Source organism: Pleurodeles waltl, chromosome 5, assembly GCF_031143425.1.
Source record: "Pleurodeles waltl isolate 20211129_DDA chromosome 5, aPleWal1.hap1.20221129, whole genome shotgun sequence".
In the NCBI taxonomy this organism is placed as follows: domain Eukaryota; kingdom Metazoa; phylum Chordata; class Amphibia; order Caudata; family Salamandridae; genus Pleurodeles; species Pleurodeles waltl.
In genome coordinates this window covers 72,340,255-72,354,214 of record NC_090444.1, presented here as the reverse complement: position 1 = coordinate 72,354,214, position 13,960 = coordinate 72,340,255, and the positions used below count along the sequence as shown (strand labels likewise).

Sequence of the window (13,960 nt, the reverse complement as noted above, 5' to 3'; positions counted from 1 at the left end):
GCAAGCCCATGGAGTCACTCTGGGGTCAAGTGAGATGGGTTCAGTCCTTGTCCTCAGCAGGACAGTAATCAGCAAGCAGCAGGGCAGCTCAGCAAAGCAAAGAAGCGGTTCCTTGAACAAACAGTCAGATCAGGCAGAGTGGCAACCCTTACAGCATAGCAGTCTTCACTCCAGCATAATTCTTCCCAGGTCCAGTAGTGATCTGATTTAAGGGGGTCAGAGATCGAGTACTTATACCCAAACATGCCTTTGATGTAGGGGTTGACTTCAGAGGAACTCTTTGAAGTGCACAAGGTCCCCTTTCAACACCGCCTTGTTTGCCAGGCTATCTGAGGTAGGGTTTAATCAGTCATTTTTGTGGGGTCAGGTCTGAAAGGCGCACAGAGCAGTAAGAGCAGAGAAATATCCACTTTCGAAAAGTGGCATTTCTAAACAAATAACGTTAAGTCTGACTTCACCAGTAAAGAAGATTTATCATTACCATTCCGAAAGATATGAAACATTATGTAGCTACTCCTTTTTGATCAGGAATTACAACTTAACATATATTAAGGAATTCCCAATGCTGGCCTATGCGAGGAGTAGGCCTTGCAGTAGGTAAACACGGGTTTGGAAGTTTTAACTACCAGAACATGTCAAATTTAAAAGTACATGTCCTGCCTTTTACTTACATAGAACCCTGCCCTTTGGCTACCTAGGGCCTACCTTATGGGTGATGTATATGTAATAAAAGGGGAGTTTAAGGCTTGCAAGAGGTTTTAAATGCCAAATCGAAGTGACAGTGAAGCTGCACACACAGGCACTGCAGTGGAAGGCCTGAGTCATTTTTACAGGGCTACTTAAGTGGCTGCACAAGCAATCCTGCAGTCCCATTAGTAGCATTTAATATACAGGCCTCTGGTATATTGTATACCACTTTACAAGAGACTTACAGGTAAATTAAAAATGCCAGTTGTGGATACACCAATGTTACCATGTTTAGGAGAGAAACACATGCACTTTAGCACTGGTCAGCACTGGTAAAGTGCTCAGAGACCTAAGGCCAACAAACCGATGGTCAGAAAAATAGGAGCAGAAAGGCAAAAAGTCTGGGGTAAAACCACCCTAAGGAAGTCAGGTCTAACATGGGCTTAAACAATGTGTGTACTATGGAGGGTTCACGGCTGGGTCTGTTTAGGCGCATGAAAACTGCAAAAGCCATGAATCATTTTATTGACCTAGCAGTGCTAGTGGCTCACGGAATCATCGCCGTGCACGGGAAGACCTGTTCACTACTGGGATTGAACCACTGGTGCGCAGCAACACTCAAATGGGGTAAGGCTGCGGCTCCCGCACCCAGGTGCGAGGAGGCTTACGGGCTGGGCAGTGTTCCCACAGCCGCAGATTAGTAGGCACTGCTTCATGATTTGCAAACATTTATAGAGGGTCTCCCTGATTAGCTCACATTCACACTCAACTCTAGTTACACGCCATGTCACGTAGTCAGTCCGGGGCCCCTAGCTCCTCCCCACTTTACTCTCTCTCTCGCCCTCTTCCCTCCCCCATCTAGGTGAGCTATATACTAGATAGTAAAATATTTTAACATAATTCACATTATCACCCCAGTGTGTGATGCCCCGAACATGTGGAAAATGACCACAAATGGGGGAGATGGCAGAATTGCCAAAATATTAATTATTTCTCTATATATGACAATGTAACTGCTATGACCTACCATTTCTAACTGTTCATATGTTCATAATAATAAGGACCAATGACTCCTGCTGCATATATTGTGTCACAATATATATATGGTATTTAGGATGGGATTACTGCTACTGTACTTGTTACATAGATCCGACTGTACTTGACATATTTGTGTAACATTTATGAAACGAAAATAAAATTAGTTAAAAAAAACAAGAATACATTCAGATAACACAATCAGATGGGCATGTAAGCTCTCCTGGTAGAGATTATAATGTTGAATGCAGATAGAAGGTGTTATATTGCACACCACAAAAGCTGTACTTTGGTCACATTTATCAGATGTCTATGATAACGTCCTGATTGAGGACAAAAGCTAAATAGCTTTGGGGAAAAGTGTCTGCCCTATCCAAATAGCTTTTTTTGGTAGGCGTATAGCATACAATGATGGCCCATTCACACTAAAGGGAACTGTGCGTCTGATTTGGCTGCAAAGACAGTAATGCAAACCTGTAAGGTTGCTGTTGTGACACGATCTCAAATGAAAATTGGTGCAGGTACTATGGTGGCAATACAGACAACAATGAAAAGGGAAAAGCCCCAAAGGGTTATCTCCTAAATATTCTTATAGCGTCACCAAAGATAATGTTCCTATGTTTTTTATACCAAAAATAGGGAATAGACACCTTCCTAATGAAGCATCTCATGAAAGGCTTGTGCTGTCATTAATGCTACAATTATCAGTGCCTCAGCAAAGATATTGGCAGACATATTTACCAAAATTTGATAAAAAATATGTAGCTCAATATACCATTTATCAATAAATGAATTTAACAATAAATGAAACCATCTACTTCTGCAAGACCACTGCTTACTCCTTCTGCGATATTCTATCCACACTTGCTGTCATGTACCTCAGGCACTCTGGTTCATTGTGAGGTGTCAATCAATAGAAATATACATTGGTTTCAGTCAATTTGTGCTCTGGTTTTGGCCAAAATTCTGCCACTGCTTAATCAGTCATAAAACAGTATGTAGTAGCAATGTAAGTAGTTCATACCTTTCATTCATACAACAGACCGGCCTTTGAGGCAAAGGCTTTTGCTGATGCTGTCTCTACTCTGAGATTACATCTGTTTTTCTCACACCTCTGCCATCCACAATCAAACAGAATTGTCCAGAGAGTCAGTGGCATGCTTAAGCAAGCCTTGACTGCTAGGTTACTGGATACAGGATTTTCACAGTGCCATAATCTATATCATGCTCAGCGAGCACTCAGTAATTTGATTAGAGGTTTACTGAAAGGCTGCACACCATACGAAATGCTTTTTGGGGTATACATATGCATGCCCAGCATAGAGCTCGCTGGAAGGGCAGAGTCACTCATTGATTCATCTAATAACATCTCATGTGATCATCTGCTGCAGAGCATCAAGGATGTGAGAGAGAAACTCACAAACAGTAGGAATTTGTCAGACTCTGATATCACTGAACATAAGCTGCTGTTGACAGATGACTTCCAAAACTGGGAGAACGAGTCCTGGAACAGATTCCTGACCAAGTGACATTTGACTACATGTGCCAGTTGTTGGGGTGGAGGGCACCCACACAGTAATTATGTCACTACTGACTGGTGTAAAGAAAAAGAACAGGAGAGTGTTAATTGACCATATAAAGAAGCATCAGGCAGGCGATTTGTGTAGGCAGTGGTTTGAAGCTAGTGCCAAAGAGATTCCAGACTTGGCCAATGCAGCCTTTCCCTATTCTAGACCTGCACCAAGTAGAGGTCAGCCAAGTTTAAATCATTGGTCCCATTCGAGGGACTGCTGATTAGACTCTCTTTCAAAACCTAAGTCATCTTCTCAGGGGAGAGTTAACCTACAGACAGCTGTTGTTTGAGTTTGCAGAGGTGACAACGTTGTTGACAGGAAGAGAAGTGAGAAGTAAGTTAGGAGAAACAAGAACAGCACAACAGAACAACAGAATGATGAGAGGCAAGGGAATGGGAACACCAGAAGAATCGAACGGGGGAAACAATAAAGGTGAGAGAATGAAGCACAGTTGTGAATTTAGGATGAGCAAAGAGACAATGCAACTAACAACTATTTGGCATGTAAGGTGCATGAGTTCTCATAGTTCTCACATGGGGCTCTGCCACCCACCAATGATCCAGAACTGACCTCAGAACCCAGAAGTGATTGGTGCAACTGTCTAGTTAGTGGTCTAGTGTTTTGAGGCTTCAAAAGTTCCAACACAGCACAGGTCAAGTGGCATTTCTGTCACAAGCTTTAATAATGAGACACTGCAACATCAATTACCATTGTAACTACATCACTGCACCTCCATTACATGAGTCTACATCAACTACAGATGCTGCACATTTACAAGAGCTCACTTTGTGTAGAGATGAACAAGAAGAGTCCAATCCTGAAGAAAAGAGTTGTTTTTGTTTTATCTCTCACTCTGAAAAGTAAACGACTTAAATCAGTTGACTCTATAGATGGATTCTACCTGTTGCTAGCTCCATTTCAGGTATATTTGCCCACCAATACACATATATTTGGATCTTTGCTGCAACTTTATCATTTGTTTTGTGGCTTATAACATTGATTATTGTTTTGTATATGGTCAAGGGCACTATCTTCTTAAAAATGCCATACCATCTCTCTTAATGAAAGAGATACAGCTAAATGTTTCCTCACATAGAGTTAAAGGAGATTATTATGTTATAAACATCAAAGTATAAATAACAATCTCTGAATTTCCGAATTTCCTTCTAATTCATCTGCACACTTTGTGAATCATTTACAGCAAAACACAAATCTCCTACAGTGATTCTATAAGTCCTCAAATGTCACTTAATTATTCACTTAGTTAATATTTCTAACCTATCTTTCTCATTTCTAACCTAGCCAATCTAAGAAACTTTAATTTAAGTCATACAGAACCTTATATGTAATGCATGACATGGTTTCATCTTGAGAACACAAGTCTAATCTTATTAACTTCAGTTCAGTTCAGAATCCTAGACTAATGGCTGAAATTGATTTTTTCTGAAGACTACAAGTGTAAAGATTCATGAGTTAAATGTTTAATTAAATAATGTACTATCCATTACCAGGGTAACATGCTACTCACCGAAAATTTGCTTCAACATGATCATTGGTAGTAAGCGCTATATAAATGCAATTACAATACAGTACAATATGTGTCTGAACTGAGGTGCAATTATTGTGCCCCTGATTCACTTACATTGGTTCTTACTGTAATATTCATCTGTTTTTTGCAGGCCCAATCCCATACACCCTTCTAGTTAACCCTTTGCATCTCCCTTTTAGGCAGCCTGCGTGCCAGTCCTGTTGAGTAATGGCTGGGAGCTACCATTTTCAGAGGTCATTGACTGGAAGAAAGCCGCCATCATTGGGGACGAAAGGCTCCTTCTGCAGGTAATGGTTGACAGCAGTGGCCAAGTTGCTCTTCTTTATGTCTTTCAGGACCAGGAAAGAATTTGACCCTTTTTACTATGCCATATATCTTTGTGTCATTTTGCTTCAGTTTTATTCGCACTGACACATCTTGCCTGCTAATTTTCATATACTGAGGTGAGATTTGTTGAACAGATTCATGGAAGGATGGAGAAGGTACAGAGTCCTGCCATCCCTGTTCTGTGTACAACAAGGGCCATATTTATGGCCAAGTTACGCAATGCAAAGCAGTAAGTCACCTTGATGCCCTGCATCACAGGGAAAGGGCAGGAATGCACCATAATTATTCCAATAGAGTGCATTCCTGTCCTTTCCTTGCACTGGTGCACAATGAGCTGCCTAGCACTGGTGCACAATAGGCTGCCTAGCGCCAACACAGGCCCCCTTGCACCATTGTGCACGGGTGCCTCCGTTGCATGTAGGATTTATTTTTCTGCAGGAAGAGGCACCTCCTGAGGCTGTTTTCTCTTTCTATGTTTGCCGCAGAATGCAACACATATAGAAAGAGGAAAAATTAGGAGAAATAAAGATGTTTCTCCTCATTACGCCTCACCTGGGGAGGCGTAGGTTTTTTGCACAGTCTCAGATCTACCACTTCTGAAAAATCAGGGACTGCGCCAAAATCCATGGATGTTTTGGGGAAACACCCACCTAACACCCATGGAAATACCTTCCTAGTGGAGGGTAGTGCAACGCAGCGATTTGTGCTGTATTGTATTACTTGAGATTTTTTAAGCCACTCTGGGACACGCAAGGTGGTCTTGCATGGCTTCATAAATCTCATTTTTCAGTTGCATTGCTCTTACACCACATTGCATGGTGCAGGAGCAACTCAAACGGGCTTGTACATATACCCCTTAATTTCCAGCTGGTGTTTTCACAGAGAAACCAGGAGCTATTTCAGATATCTTAGAGGAAAGCCCAACATCCTGGTTGACTATTATGCAGTGGCCATCTTTGCTACTGTAGTGCTCTAGTCTACCAGTAGCAGATGAGTATAGGCGTGTGCAAGCCCTCTTGCACTTATTTAATTGCAGACCCTGCAGTGTCATGCTGCTGGCTCATCAAATGTGTGCCAAATGCAAGCCAGTCTGCCCCGTCCGCACTAAGGTTGCACCAGGGATCTGCCCATTGTCACAGCACTAAGAAGGACCAGCATGATTTGGAGGACAGAGTTGAGGCAGATAAGGGAAGTGACTTGCCAGTGGCTTGTCTGGGAGAATCTGACTTGCAGGAGCATTTTTGTAAAAGAGCTGCTTTACTTAACACACGTGTGCTTCCGAAACATAGATGGGAGATCTTGACGTTATTTCAAGAGAATATGTTAGACTTGCTATTCTTCTGCGAAACCTCACAATCAAACTCTTCTAATGCTGACTTATCTACTGCAATCCCTCCAAGGCTATAATATTCTGCACTGTAATGTGATTGGTAAGAGGGGGGGAAGGGTGGTGTCAAGAAGCCCTCTGGACACTGCATGAAGCTTGAGTCTTCTTTTATTCCACCAACATGTCGCGCACAGCCAGCTCAGCCCTCATCTTTTCAACAGTCAAGTTCTCGCTATATTTACAGTTTTATTGTTACCATAGTAGAATCATGGCATCATATGGAACTTCTGAGTGCCACAATTCTACTCATGCACTGAGTTACAATACATCTCCCTTCTTAAAGAAAAATACAAATAATACTTATTCCTCAGAAAGGAAAAGTTAATAAATGTGAATACCATACTACAACAGAAAGAAAACATATATAGTGTATAAACTATACCTGAAAAAAAAAAACTACGTAGAATGCATATAACATATGGACAAAGTTGTAGGTGAAATTAAATACTATGAAAATCATGTTTCACCCAAGAGGATCTATACAAGCATTTTGAACTTAAACTCTACATAAAATACTAGACTAGATAAAGTTCCTGCCTTAACTACTCCAGTTACACATAATCCTCCAAATGAGTAGGCCTCTTGCTAAGATGGAGACTCTGGCAAATGCCACATTGACTTGGCCCATTGCCTTTCGTCATATTCTCCCCATCATCCAAACCTCTCCTTTCTGTGACTATAAGCTCATCTTCACCAGCACTTACATGTCCATCGTTACCTGTGTGCTTTGCCAAATGGGACATACTCTATAGCCCTTCATCATCCACAACCACCATGTTCCTCTTCACTTGCATTATACATTTTGGACCCAGAAATTTAGACCTGCCTTTTGGGGACCAGGCAGGCTTCTTTAGGAAAACCACATCTCGCACATTCCACGCACACACCCGCACGCTATGTTTGTTATCAAACTGCTGCTCATACTTTTGATGGTGGAACTTGACAACCTACAGATCAATTTTTTGTGCTTGTGTCTTGAAATCCAAACAGGATGGATTCAACTTGCTGCCAGCCCATCTGCCTTTTAAACACTGAAAAGGAGATACCTTAGTACTCAAGTTAGGGGAGTTGCGATGCACCCAGAGCATCTCTTGCAGCATCACCCTTAAAGAGACACCATTCTCCACTGCAGTTTGAATGCTAGCCTTACCCCGCCGACTCATGCTCTCCACCAAACCATTGGTTTGATAGACATACTGATGTCTCTTAAATACGTGTCTTCGGATGACCCATGTGTGGTAAGAATCTTTAAAGATGCGACCTGTTTTATGAATCTGCTTGAGGAAAAATCTATTTTAAATAAATACCAAGCCCAACCCTTGGTCAGAGGCGAGGCTAGTTACAGTCTTGGATCAACTAAAATCTTGGTAGGCCGAAGGTGTTTGCGGAGGGATTATTTTATTAGGTTTCTTTGTAGCCTTCAATACAGTCAACTCAGAGCTTTTAATTAGTTGATTACACTTGAAGGGAATCAGGGGAAGGCTCTTTTGTGGTTTTTGCTCTTTGCAGCAGATAGATCAGTCAGTAGCTTTGACCAATTTTTGTTCACACAAAACTATGCCCTCCTGTGGAGGCCTCCGGGGCTCTGCTCTGTCACTGATTCAATTTAAAACATACGTGCAACCCCTTTCTAACCTCAAGGACTTATGGCTTTGAGTGGTATTCATATGCTGATGACACACAACGTCTGCTAAAATTTGATCAGAGCTCCACAATGTCCACTGGTGGGATAAAAGAATGGTTCCTAGGAATTTAACATTCATGACTAGGAGTATATTAATTTTTTTAAGTTCAACGGAGACAAGACAGAGGTTTTGATCTAGGCAGAGATGAAAGCTTGTGCTATGTCTCATGTTGTTTACTGTAAAGCCATCTTTAATCACTCTAGTACAAGTGCAGCGGCTACAAAACATGGCTGTCAGGACTATGACAAGACTGAGAATATGTGATCCCATTTCAGTAGCAAGAGAGAGTAGGATGGTTGACAGTGAGCAAGAGGGTTTATTTGGGGAAAAATTGGAAAAAGTGCTGCAGAAGAAAGCAACTGTTGTTTTCCCTGCAAATTGCATCAACAAAGGGGTTGCAGTGCTAAAATCACCATCTTCCCAGCTTTCAGGAACAGGCAGACTGGCATAGGAAAATCAAATTTTTCAACACAGTTTTGGCATTTTACTGGGAAGTACCTCTTTCTCCTAATTTTTGTGCTTCAACCTCTTTCCATTTAGTGACAGAAATGGGTGTGAAACCAATGGTGGATCCCGGAAAGCTAAACATTTCTGAAAAGTAGATGAAATTCTAAATTCAGAAAGGGGTCAATTGCGTAGATCCTACAAGGTTTCCCTATAGAAATTAACAGTTTAAATTAAAAAAATATAGAAATTTAGTTAAACAAAGCCACTTCTATCTACTTTTTCATCTGTAACTTTTTCCAGGTATGGCAGATTTTTAAGAGCAATATACTGTTACATCTGCTGGACCCTTCTGGTTGTGGTGATATCTAGTGCTTGTAGGTTCACCAAGAACCCAACGTACCCAGAGCCAATAAATGAACTGCTCCTTACAATAGGTTTTCATTGTGTCCCGGGTATACAGCAATTCATTTGGTAAATATAGTGTATTTCCGAAATGGGCACAAGATATGGAATTTAGAAGCAGTGGTTATTTGCACACATCTCTGAATTTGGGGGTGCCCATACCAGCATGTGAATTACAGGGCATTTTTCAAAATGACTTCTTTCCTACACACTGTCTTACATTTGGAAGGCACAAATTCAGAGAAAGGCAATTGGTAATAACACTTGATCTGCTGTTCTGTGTTCCCCCAAGTCTCCCGATAAAAATGGTACCTCACTTGTGTGGGTAGGCCCAGTGCCCACGACTGGAAACATCTCAAAATGCAATGTGGACACATCGCATTTACCCACTGAAAACTGATGTGCTTTTTGCAAAGTGCCTACCAGTGAATTTTGGGCTCTAGCTCAGCCGGCACCTAGGTAAACCTACCAAACCGGTACATTTTTTAAAACTAGAGACCTAGGGGAGCTATCTTGTGGGGCTTTCACCAGGTTCTGTCACCCATAATCCTTTGCAAACCTTACATTTTGTCTAAAAACACACATTGTCACACACATTTTCCTCACAATTTGGTGATGCAAAATTCTGCAGTCTGAGGGGAGCCACAAACTTCTTTCCACTCAGCATTCCCCCAAGTCTCCCAATGAAAATGGTACCTCATTTGTGTGAGTAGGCCTAGTGCCCACAACAGGAAATGCCCCAAATCGCAACGTGAACACATCACATTTTTCCATTAAAGACTGACCAGTTTTTTGGAAAGTGCCTAGCTGTGGATTTTGGAGTCTAGCTCAGCCGGCACCTAAGGAAACCTAGCAAACCTGTACATTTATTAAAACTAGACGCCTATGGGAATCCTGGATTGGGTGACACGTGGAGCTCTCACCAGGTTCTGTCACCCAGAATCCTTTGCAAACCTCCAATTTTGTCTAACAACAAAACATTTTCCTCACATTTCGATGATGTCAAGTTCTGCAATCTGAGGGGAGCCACAAACTTCCTTCCACACAACATTCCCCTAAGTCTCCCAATAAAAATGGTACCTCACTTGTTTTTGTAGACCTAGTGTCTGTGACAGGAAATGGCCCAAAACATATTGTGGCAACATCAAAATTATCTATCACAAAACAACGTGGTTTTGCAAGGGGGTAACTTGCATTTTCGGTCCCAGACTCGGCAGCCATCTAGGGAAACCTACCAAACCCAGACATTCCTGACAACTATATACTCAGGGAAGTCCATGGAGGTGTGACTTGCATAGATTCTCCAAAGTTTTCTTCCCTAGAATCCCCTGCAAACCTCAAACTTGCTAACAAATCAATCACATTTTCCTCACATTTATGTGTAAGATCACTGCGCTGGCACAAATTTCCTACCACCCACTCGGTTTTCCGACAAAAATTATACCTCACTTTTGTGGGTGGGCCAGGTGTCTGGTGATAAGCGTAGTTATTGTTATAGATTTGTATGATAACTCTGCTTTGGGTATTCACAAAAGTGCGGTATAATTTTTATCAGGAGGCTGAGGGGAACACTGGGTGGTATGAAATTTGTGCTGGTGCAGTGATCCTACACAGAAATGTGAGGAAAATGTAACATTTTAGCTAAATTTGCACAACCAAGTGCCTGTGACAGGGAATGGCCCAAAACACGTCCTTTTGGACCCACTTTGGTTCCCCCTCAGTTTTTTTTTAGATGTTTTTAGACTGACTGTGCTTTGAGCACCGCATTGGCACAAATTTCCTACCATCCAGCGTTTGCCTTGGTGTCCTGATAAAAATGATACCACACTTGACAGAGCCAGCCTAAAAACATAAAATAAAAAACAGAGGGGGAACCAAAGTGGGTCGAAGAGGGCAATCTACTAGTTTTTGGCCCTTGCCTGTCACAGGCTCTTGGTCCACCCACTTGGGCCACCCATGTAAGCCAATCACCTACGACCAGGAAGGGGCAAGAATATATAGATTGCACTTTTGGACCCACTTTGGTTACCCCTCAGTTTTTCATTTTACACGTTTTTAGGCTGTTTATGCTTTGGGCACCCACACAAGTGAGATATCCGAGACCGAGGGGAACGCTGGGTGGTAGGAAATGTTGTGCCGGCGCGGTGATCCAACAACTTTCCCACACAAAACTGTAAGTGTTGCGCCGCTGCTCATGGCACGAGCCGAACATTCGGCTCGGACCGCAGCACGCGGTCATAAGACGCGCCGCGCCCCCAGCCTGCTCTGTACCCTACGAGGCACCAAATTGGGCATGAGACCTCGTTCTTTTTTAGCGCACCGCGTGTCTAGGCAGGTCTGATCCCCCACTCACCTGTTCTTTTCTTTTCTTCGTTTTTCTGGACATCTGGTTGTGCCTTCTTTTATGTTTTTCCCCCCTTTCACATAGTACCCTTCTCTTCCCAGCATTCCTTGTTCCCTACTCTCTGTGGTTCCTAATCCATTCTGTTATATGTGCTTTTCCCTATCTAAGATGGTGTCCTTTCACTTCCTGTTGGTCGTTTCCTGTTTGTTGGTATTTAAGGGCTGTGTTTCTTTCTTTCCTTGCGCTGCAACACTTTCTGTTTGGATGGTGTCTTCACTCCTGCTTCCTTGTATTCCGGTACTGTTCTCATCGGTTCCAGTGTATTTTCCTGTATTTTGTTCCTGCTGTTATGTATTATTTTTGTTCCTGTTGCAGGATTCTATCTTTTTGGAGGTGTTTTCCCCCTTTCAGGGTTTTCTTTTCCTCTGGCACTAATTCTGAGGGACACGGCCTGCTCTTGGTGTACCCATTGCCTGCAGCACCGTGGCTACCAGAAAGAGTCACCCCTACTTGGGCCAAGGCCGAACATTCCAGAACCGGATCCACGCCACTCGCTCTGCGGCCTCCAGTGTAAAGTACCACATAAGTCGTGACAGATTGCAGCACCCAATACTCCCGACGTCGTCTAACATCATGGATGATACAATGGCGGCTGCTGCAGATCCTGACCAATCTCTTCTGGCAACCATTCAGCAACAAGCTCAGGAACTGCAACAATTACGCAATGAGAATGCTGCTTTACGACAAGCTTTGGCCTTTCGCAGTGCAGATGTTCCTGCCGTGTCCACCTCTACTCCTCGTTTTTCCGGTGAACCAACTAAGCTGCAAGAGTTCCTCGATGCATTGATGGTGTATTTCGCCTTCCGACCTACCCAATTCTCCCACGACAAGACAAAGGTGGGATATTTTATCAGTGCGTTATCCGGTCCTGCCTTGGCCTGGGCAACCCCGATGGTATCCTCCAATGACCCAGTATTATCGGACTATTCCGCTTTCGTGAATCGGTTTAAACAGATGTTCAGTCGTCCAGGATTGGAGGCCTCTGCGGAAGAAGCCTTATGTGACATCCAACAAGGCTCACAAGATGTCCTCCAATATATTACCCGCTTTCGACAGCTAGCGGCTGAGACCACTTGGGTGGAACGAACTCTGGTGACTTTATTCCGTAGAGGACTGAAAGAGGAGAGTAAAGATGAGTTAGTACACTCCACCCTAGTTGAAGGTTCCCGTGGTCTGATGGATCAGGCTCTTTCCATTGAATACCGTCTCCAAGAACGACGTATGGAGCACTTCGTCCTCCCGCCAGAGACACCGAAGGCGAACCAATGCAAGTGGATACCACTCAAGGCCCACTTTCCGTTAGCGAGCGGGAAGACAGACATAGGAAAGGACTGTGCCTGTATTGTGGTGCTGCCGGCCACATGCTTCGTACCTGCCCCGTTCGTATTCAAAGGCCATCAGGAAACGCCACTTCCCGTCCTCTGTAAGAAGGGAGGGGACGGGATCATTGGCTACACCTTCCATCAGTTCATTCAAGGACAATGCCACGACTTTGTTTATGTTACCTGTGACGCTACATTTACCGGACGGCCGTCAAGAGAGAACAATGGCTTCACTTGACTGTGGTGCCAGTGGCATATATATGGATAAAACTTGGGCCACGACTCAACAAATACCAACACGACCCAAAGGAACCCCAGAACAAGTTCACACAGTGGATGGGTCCTTAATATCCTCTGGTCCAGTTGATACCACCACCACCACACTGAGTTTACAATTCGGAAACCACCAAGAACACATCTCATTTGATTTAATATCATCCCCCAATCATACTATCATTTTGGGAATTCCGTGGTTCATAAGACATAACCCTTATGTAAATTGGGAAACCCGGACTATTTCCTTGTCTTCACAGTTTTGTCATGAGAACTGCTTTGCTTCAGACACCTATTGGTCACCCAAGAGGTTGATGCCTACTGAAATTATTACCAGATGTTCCATCAATACAGTTCTAGGTGTCCCCGATCACTATCTAGAATTTCAAGATGTGTTCCAAAAACCAACCAGACCTGTGTTACCTCCACATCGAGATTACGATTGTGCTATTCCCTTGGAACCCAGAGCTATTGTTCCCTTTGGGAGGATGTATTCACTCACGGAACCTGAAAGGAAAGCTCTAAAGGAATATCTGCAAGAAAACTTACATAGCGGTCTTATTGTACCATCGTCCTCTCCGGCAGGGGCTCCCCTCTTTTTTGTACCCAAGAAGACGAAGGATCTTCGTCCCTGCCTGGATTTTCGAGGTCTAAATAAAATAACTATAAAAGACCGTTATCTTTTGCCCCTCATCAAGGATATACTAGAAGCAGTCAGAAGGGCTCAACGATTTACCAAATTGGATCTTCGTGGAGCCTACCACCTTTTGCGTATTAAAGAAGGAGACGAGTGGAAGACTGCCTTCCTGACCCCTTTTGGTCATTATGAGTACAGAGTTATGCCTTTTGGTCTCACTAATGCCCCCTC

General features: G+C 43.1%; 1 protein-coding gene across 1 annotated transcript in view; it reads left to right on the top strand.

Annotated features, from left to right (window-relative positions):
* Window positions 1–13,960, top strand: part of LOC138295359 (exostosin-1-like) — an 854,232-nt gene that overhangs the window by 754,644 nt on the left and 85,628 nt on the right. Inside the window, exon 3 of the mRNA XM_069233599.1 lies at window positions 5,025–5,132. Within this exon, the coding sequence (XP_069089700.1) occupies window positions 5,025–5,132 (108 nt within the window). The remainder of the gene's footprint in view (window positions 1–5,024; window positions 5,133–13,960) is intronic.